Raw genomic sequence first — 8730 nt, 5'->3', positions numbered from 1 at the left:
CGTCACAATTTGGGATAGTTTGTGAACAAAATGGAAAACAAACATGTGAACAGGAATATTCTGTATTTCATGAAATTTAAAGTGAAATGGCTTTGTTTTAGGCAAGAAATAGCATTGTGTAATCATTGTGCTGACTCGTTAGGTTGTTCAACTGCTACTGCAAGTTGCATTTGCACTGTGCTTTTTATTTTAATTTTATTTTTAACATGGCTCGCCATGATGTCAAGTCGTCAGAAGTTGAACTGCACTGTGTTTGTTTGCAGACAAAGTGCTTTGTGGGCAGGCAGTTGCACTTTCTGGCCCAGTAGAGTTATGTTTTGTGTGGGAACGTCCGATGGATTTTATTTTTATAACTAGTTTTGAAAAAATGTGGTGGTCTTTCACAGGCGACACATGTGCTGATTTGCCACTCAATTAACTAAACGAATTTGGTGAGATCTTAAATCATTTTGTGTTGAAATTTGGCCAAAATTAGATCAGCAGTATAATGGATTACACGCCGTGTTTTCTGGTGTGCGGCTCAAATTAAAACAGCGCAGGTAGGCTACGACGTTGCTTTCATCACATTGGTGGATGAAAACGTCGAGGCGACGCATTCAGACCTCTGATTGGCTACTTCTCGGGGGTCAAAGTTAAGCGCCGCAGGAACGCTGACGTCGACTTGCATCCACACAGCAGCGTAATGGCCGCACCGATAGCAGTCATGCCTATAAACCGGGCCGGTTCTCGATGGTCGTCGAAAACACGGACCATTCAAAGGAGATGCACACTTTTGCACATTGTTGTTGTATCGTTTTCGTTGGCATCCTTGTTGCACTGCGCTTCGGCCAACGGTAAGACGCTGGTCCTGCTGGACAACATCCACATCAGAGACACCCATTCAATCTTCTTCCGCAGTCTGGCAGGTGAGTGTCAAATTGATCTAATTGCATTGTTAACTTCTCTCCTCCTTGTGTTAGATAGGCCAGCTAAAATGGTGTTTGCGAGTCCGGAGTTGGCTTTGGTTTTGAAAGTCATGCTGTGCGAAATGGAGGCTAATATTAGCCTAGCTTGGAGTGCTATAGTTGACTCATGACCGACTAGGCAATACTAACAAGAATTTAACTTCTGGACAGCTTTCATCCACCACCATCACCTAATTTATCTAGTGATTTATTTAAAGTGGACTACAGTATACATTGCATTCCTCAAGAAAATTTAACAGCTGGGTACTCGGGCGCGCACTTTATACGTCATTTCTGACGCATAATTCAATCTGGATCAACGATAACTAGTCGAACATTTGTAATAATTCTTGTACTTCTAACAACGTTATTTGATCGTGTAATCAGTCAATGCAGTTTTTGAGCGACTCGACTGTCTAAATGTTATTTCACCATGTCTATTTAATTTTTATTCTGCTTTCCATGTTCTCTATGTGATAGCAGGGATGAGAATTTTCCGCCGATCGGCGGATATCCGACTTTTTCAGACCCAAATGACCATTCTCGAGATAAGCGCAAATCCGTTGAAAATTTCAGGGGGGGGGGGGGGTTATCGTGCGCCTGCCTCTCGGTGGAAGCTGCAAGTTCAGCTGAGTGCTAGCACAAGCACGACTATCATAGGCCGTTCTAACTTGCTCGGTAGTGTAAATATTTTCATTTTGCGACATAAACATTGAAACTTGTTTGCGGCAGATTACTCGATTGAACAACAGAGTTATACAGTGTAACGATCCAATCGTGTTAGTGGTTAATCGAGTTTCACCATTGGCATGTACATGTGTTCTCGGTTCTCAGAAATCGCAGTGTAACTTGTTAATTAGCCAAATGATAGCGCGAACTGAGCGACGGTGTGTTCATAGTTTTACGATGGCGAAAGGGTTAGAAAAAAAGGATGAAGATCAAGTGAGGGCAATTGACCCCTCCGTACGGGCACTTAACCACGCCTCCTGAGGTGACGTCACACCACGTGTGATGACGTCAGACAAACAATTAGCAAAAATCTCGGCGCAGCAAGAAAAGAATAGAGCGAAACTGTCCGATTTACCGGCTGATTTCTCACTCGTATTCTTAGCTAACAGTGAAATATTGTTGAAAAGCAGTGTTACATATCACACTTGTGTGCAGAATCTGTATATGTATTTGTATAGCCGTTTGTGAACCGCCGTATGAAGTAAAAGAAGGCGAGGCTTGATTTACGAGTTTTCTCTCGTTTTCTTTGTGTAACGTCACACGCTCACCTCAATAATTATTCTTGAATTAGTGCCGAATCTACGTAAGTCCCGACCGAGTACGACAATCACTTCTTTAGTGTCCTCAAACATCCTTCCTTCAGTATTGGTGTCTTGGTGCACGTTGAAGGCTTTTAGGACTGCTAGTCCGGTTTATCTTAGCTCACCGCTGAACAGACACACATTTGTGCAGTCAGATCATCGCAAAATATCGCCCAACACAGATCAAGTGTGACAATCATTCACACGTAGCTATATAATGCAAGCGAAGAACTGCTAATTCATTTATATGAGACATGTATTGAAAATCAAATATAGGGCATACCTTCGCGCTAACACAGTCCGGTTTAGTGTAGCCGCGGACAAAGGGACACGTTTGTGCAGTCAGATCATCGCAAAATATCGCTCAACTCAGATCAAGTGTGTCAACCATTCACACGTAGCTATATTATGCAAGCGAAGAACTGCTAATTCATTTATATGAGACATGTATTGAAAACCAAATATAGGACTTACCTTCGTGCAAACATATCTGTTCCGGTTGATGGATTCAGTTGATGATGCGGTCTTCCACAAAGTTTGATCCATCAAAGACATTTTTCGTACTGGGTCTTCGGTTTTGGAAAAGGTACGAATTGAACTCCACCAACTAGCCTTTCAGGATACCTGTCGTCACTATTATAAAGTCCGTGACTACACCTCTTAACCATATCTATTGTTAAAGAACTCAAATACGCGATAAAACGCCAACAGAAGCTATACTGGACCATCCAGCGTTGTCTAAGAAAACTGCGGGTCCAAAAAGGGGCGTGGTTTATGCAGATCTCTGGCCTCTGATTGGTCAGTGACGCGGATTGCTTAATTTCTACGGAGGGGTCAATTGACAAGGATGCTGGAATCATAAACTGTTTTAGATGGGCATAGGTGGAAAATATCAGTGACATATGTAAATAATTGTATATAAACTATTCATTAAAATACTAAAAACTTTGAATTCATTAAATTCTTGAAGAGAAATATGAATAAAGCAGCCTACAGCACATGTGTGGTAAGGTAATTTTTATTCATATTGTTCTAAAAACTTGTGCTTCATCTCTACACTATACTAATTCTATGAATAACTGACTGCATATCAAAAAGAAAATATAATGGTGTATCCATATTAAACTGAAAGAGATTGAAAATTCATTCTGAAGTTTGACAAATGGTGAAACTCTATATAATGTGCTTCAAATAAGTACAATAATTCAAGCATTGAAGAAATGAAATTATTTCAATTTTTGCTGTACTTGTCGAGCACCAAACAAGGGACATTTTTTTTCCACAAATACAGTTAAATTCAGTGTTGAAATTAATGGTTTTGGGGCTAACAAATTGCTAAAAGCGCTCAGCTTCCGGGGGCTAAGCCCCCTTGGCCCACGACGGGGCGCTGCCCCTGTACCCCGCTGAGGGACAATGTACTTTTTTGGTGAGTCCTGTGTAGTCCTTGTAATATAGTTGTTCAGCTTGGACTTTTATGCTATTGTTTGTAAAAGTGTAGTCTTTAATGTGGAAGCTACCCACTATTGACTGGTACTGTTTGTGACCGTGCATAGTCAGTTTTTATGTAATTTTATAACTTTGTAGACTGTTTAATGTAGTTGTTCTGTTACTGTGAAGACTGTTCAGTATTGTTATCCGACCATGTCAGTTTAGTGTTGTTTTCCTTCACTGACATTTTAGATCGCGGCTTTGATCTTACATTCAAGACCGCCGATGACCCATCACTTTCTCTGATCAAATATGGCCAGTTCTTGTATGATCATCTCATCATCTTTGCCCCATCAGTAGAAGGTACATGACTTGTGCTTTTCTTAATATTCTAGTGTCACACTTTGCTATCTAAATTCCCAAAGTATTCTCTCCGTCATCTGCAGACTTTGGAGGAAGTATCAATTTGGAGACTATTACATCCTTCATTGATGGCGGAGGAAATGTCCTGGTTGCTGCCAGTTCTGATGTTGGTCTGTTGACTTTTACATTTTCTGGCCTCGGTTAAATATGATTTTAAAATGCTCAAATTCCGTTTCTGTTATGTTAATCAGGTGACCCACTGAGGGAGCTAGGTAGTGAGTGTGGCATAGAGTTTGATGAGGAGAGGACTGCTGTCATAGACCATCACAACTATGACAAATCTGATCCTGGAGAGGTAATCAAATTGTACCAATGCCATCCCGCATCATGTTTAGTCACGAGTCGTCTTTTTTTTTTTTTTTTTGTCTTCAGCACACTCTGATTGTTGCTGACCCGGAGAATTTGCTGAAAGCTCCAACCATCGTTGGAAAAGCCACCAATAAACCGGTCTTGTTTAAGGGTGTTGGGTAAGTAAGATGAAATTGAAAAGGGACATCATTTTGGAGTGAAAACACACCAATTGACGTCACTTTAATGTTCTGTACACTACTGGGCGATTTCAATATGATACTATACTCTTGCCTAGAAAGAGTACCACAGATACATTATTTGCCTTGAGGATGCTCGTGGAAAAGTACAGAGAAGGTCAGAAGGAGCTACATTGTGTCTTTGTGGATCTAGAGAAAGCCTATGACAGAGTACCAAGCGAAGAACTGTGGCACTGCATGCGGACGTTTGGTGTGGCGGAGAAATATGTTAGAATAGTACAGGACATGTATGAGGGCAGCAGAACAGCGGTACGATGTGCCGTTGGTGTGTCAGAAGAATTCATGGTGGAGGTGGGACTGCATCAGGGATCCACCCTGAGCCCCTTCCTGTTTGCGGTAGTAATGGATAGGCTGACAGATGAGGTTAGACTGGAACCCCCTTGGACCACGATGTTCGCAGATGATATTGTGATATGCAGTGAAAGCAGGGAGCAGGTGGAGGAACAATTAGACAGATGGAGGCATGCACTGGAAAGGAGAGGAATGAAGATTAGCTGAAGTAAAACAGAATATATGTGCATAAATGAGAGGGGCAGAGGTGGAAGAGTAAAGCTCCAGCGAGAAGAGATAGCGAGGGTGGACGCCTTCAAATACTTGGGGTCAACAATGGAGAGTGTGGTAAAGAAGTGAAGAAACGGGTCCAAGCGGGGTGGAACAGTTGGTGAAGGTGTCTGGTGTTCTATGTGACAGAAGTGTCTCTGGTAGGATGAAGGGTAAAGTCTATAAAACAGTGGTGTGTTTGTATGATGTACAGATTTAGAAATGGTGGCATTGAAGAAATAACAGGAAGCAGAATTAGAGGTTGCAGAAATGAAATGAAGATGTTGAGGTTCTTGCTCGGAGTGAGCAGCTTGCATAGGATTAGAAACTAGCTCATTAGAGGGACAGGCAAAGTTGGATGTTTTGGAGACAAAGTGAGAGAAAGCAGACTTCGATGGTTTGGACATGTTGAGAGTTAGTATATTGGTAGAAGGGTTTTGAGGATGGAACTGCCAGGCAAAAGAGTGAGAGGAAGTCCAAAGAAAAGGTTGATGGATGTGGTGAGGGAAGACATGAGGGCAGTTGGGGTTAGAGAGGAAGATGCAGGAGATAGGCTAAGATGGCAAAAGATGACACGCTGTGGCGACCCCTAACGAGACAAGTCGAAAGGAAAAGACGACTAGAAGCTACAAATATCAATCAAAACTATGTAGATCTATGTCATGTATTAAATGGTAATCAGAACATAAATACAGAGCTACATGCTATAAATACTAATCAAAATGTTATTGGAAATTACATGCTGCAAATGTTGCAGTACATGCTAAAAATAGGGATTGATGTGGCTCACATACCACATCTGTCCTCTGTCAGCATGGTGGCCGACCCTGACAACCCTCTTGTTCTGGACATCCTCACTGGCTCTTCAACGGCTTACTCCTTTTTTCCTGACAGACCCATTTCTCAGGTACCAGAAAATATGCTTTAAACCAGATGTTTGCATACACTACCTTTTTATTTAAAAAAAAAAAAAAAAAAAAAACCTCACTGCAATCAAAGCAGTACAAACTTGGCTCAGCTACACCAGTTGTCAGGACAAATTAATTCCTCCAAAATTCGTGTCAACTATTGTAAGAAGCTTGTGAAAGGATACCCATAATGTCATAGTTTAAAGGCAATGGTACCCAACCGTTTGTCCTTGCAACGGTCGTGGCAGCAATGGTACCGAATACTGAAATTAATGTAAACTACATTCTTTGAGGGAAGTCGTGAAAAATAGTCTCAAAATGTTAATGTATTGTATTGGCATTTAGCAAATGGGAATATTTTGGGTAATCCTAATCGAATATAAGCCTGAAGAAAAATGTGTATAGCTTTTTATATAGTTTCTGTAAAGTTCTGGTTTCATCTGTAATCCCATGCACTTCAGTCTATGCACATGCATGTTGGTTTCCTACACAGAAAAACAGCTCACAATCAATTCTTGATGTACAATTTTAAAGTGAAAATGACTTGAGTGCCTTGAGTAGCGGTATGCATTATTTATGATTATTATACAAAGTGACTTTAAAAAAAAAAAAAAAAAAGAGTAATTTGGTTTTATACCCCCACCCCCATTCCAAAATCTCCTCCTCTAGTACCCGCATGCTGTTGGCAAAAATACCCTGCTGATTGCCGGCCTACAAGCCAGAAACAACGCCAGAGTGGTTTTCAGTGGCTCACTGGACTTCTTTAGTGACGCTTTCTTCAACTCTGACGTACAGAAGGCCGCACCTGGATCTCCGCTGTCAGTCCTTGCTCACAGTCTGCCTTTTTATTTTGCTCACGCTTTCTTCCTGTTATTCTTTAGTCAAGTAGAGGGACATTCTGTTCTTCTTATTCCTCATAGACACGAGCAGACGGGAAACAGGGAGCTGGCCGAAGCTCTTTCACGCTGGGTTTTTAAAGAGGCTGGTGTCCTCAGGGTGGGGGACGTTAGCCATCATCCCGTGGGAGAGAACAATCCCCCCTCCGCATACACAGTGACTGACCTTGTGGTGAGTTTCCCAGTGGACTACTCATAATATTGAAATATAACTATCAAAAAAAAATTGTTGTAAAATATATTTTAAAAATTAGAAAAAAATTACTTTATAAAACCATGCTGCCCCCCCCAAAAAAAAAACCTCAGTCTGTGTATTTCAGAGGAAGAATGCACTTCATAATATTCCATGTTTTCATTTTCTGAGCTACTTCTCCTTTGAATGGTAAATGTGTTGTTGACGCAGGAGTACAGCATTGTTATTGAGATGCTTTCCAACGGCCAGTGGGTTCCTTTCGATGGTGACGATATTCAACTGGAGTTTGTGAGAATTGACCCCTTTGTCAGGACTTTCCTCAAGAAGGAAGGTAATGAGTTGCAGCTCGGTCATCTCAATGTACTGTCCATCATATGGAATGTTTTGGTTCCTTCCAAGATGGGATATACAGCGTCCAGTTCAAGTTGCCCGACGTATACGGAGTTTTCCAGTTCAAGGTGGACTACAACAGACTGGGATACACCCATTTATATTCCTCCACTCAGGCGAGTTTGTCTTTAAATTTTGCCGTGGTGGCTTTTGGGGTAAGGAAATAGAATAAGTGATGTTTGTCACAACAGGTGTCGGTGCGACCCCTGCAGCACACTCAATATGAGCGCTTCATCCCCTCGGCCTTCCCGTACTATGCCAGCGTCTTCTCCATGATGTCAGGACTCTTTATCTTCAGCGTTGTATTCTTGCACATGAAGGAGAAGGAGAAGTCTGACTAATTTGGATTTTCAAGGGAGACAACAATTGATACGATTGAACATTCAAAGTGACTCGAAATTGAATCTTTTTGTGGTGAAGTACAAAGGCACTCAAGCTTAAGTGGCTGCTGGGTGTTTTAATGCCGGTGTGGGGTCTTTATGAGACACTTCAATTCAAGGCCTGTGAAAACTCAGAATTCTGTCAATGTTACTCTAGGTTGTGAAATTCTTGCTGTAATTATGATCAAGCGACAACAGGAATTGGGTATTGACCTTTGTTTCACAATTTATGTAAGTAACCACATGCACTGAACAAAAATATGCCAACTGAGAATTTCTCTGAAAACCTTTTCAACAATAAAAGACATTCCACATGGAACTGTGACCATGATTGTTTTTTTTGTCTAATTTTGCAACTTACAAGCAATTTAAACAGTCCGCAATGTCAGCAAATATTGTCAAAACCAGTATTCTTAAGAAATAAGGACTAAACATACAAATACTTTTGAATTTTTAGGGTGGCGTTTTGGCTGAAATTCCAGGGCAAAGTCATAGAAATCAAAATTCCTAGAATGTATTGTTGGATTCAGGGATCAAGCTTTGCTCTTCAGGTTCTTGTTGGAGAATGGTGAATTGTCCATTAAAAAAAAAAACAACAACATTGAACCGTTGGATGTGCTGTCAAGTTTTATTGAGAGTAAAATTAACTCTACCCATAAATAATATAGTACATTTTAGGTTTGTGAAATTTGCCCCAAAACCCAAACTATGTCAAAAGTTCAGAATGACTCCAGTAATGCTCAAAAGATGGCTCCTCCCCGTACAAACCC

The 8730-nt window shown here is 41.0% G+C and overlaps 1 protein-coding gene across 1 annotated transcript; it reads left to right on the top strand.

Annotated features, from left to right (window-relative positions):
- The first annotated feature begins 548 nt into the window (after positions 1–548).
- On the top strand, positions 549–8285 carry ddost (dolichyl-diphosphooligosaccharide--protein glycosyltransferase subunit (non-catalytic)). Its single transcript, XM_061813084.1, has 11 exons — positions 549–905; positions 3935–4045; positions 4129–4215; positions 4297–4400; positions 4478–4572; positions 6007–6100; positions 6771–6919; positions 7022–7169; positions 7401–7521; positions 7590–7696; positions 7772–8285. The coding sequence occupies exons 1-11, from the start codon at positions 683–685 to the stop codon at positions 7919–7921; spliced, it is 1389 nt and encodes a 462-aa protein (XP_061669068.1). The 5' UTR covers positions 549–682; the 3' UTR covers positions 7922–8285.
- The last annotated feature ends 445 nt before the right edge of the window (positions 8286–8730 follow it).

This window comes from Syngnathoides biaculeatus, chromosome 2, assembly GCF_019802595.1.
Source record: "Syngnathoides biaculeatus isolate LvHL_M chromosome 2, ASM1980259v1, whole genome shotgun sequence".
Lineage (NCBI taxonomy): Eukaryota > Metazoa > Chordata > Actinopteri > Syngnathiformes > Syngnathidae > Syngnathoides > Syngnathoides biaculeatus.
The sequence above is the reverse complement of the archived record's forward strand: the minus strand, read 5'-3'. Positions and strand labels throughout refer to the sequence as shown.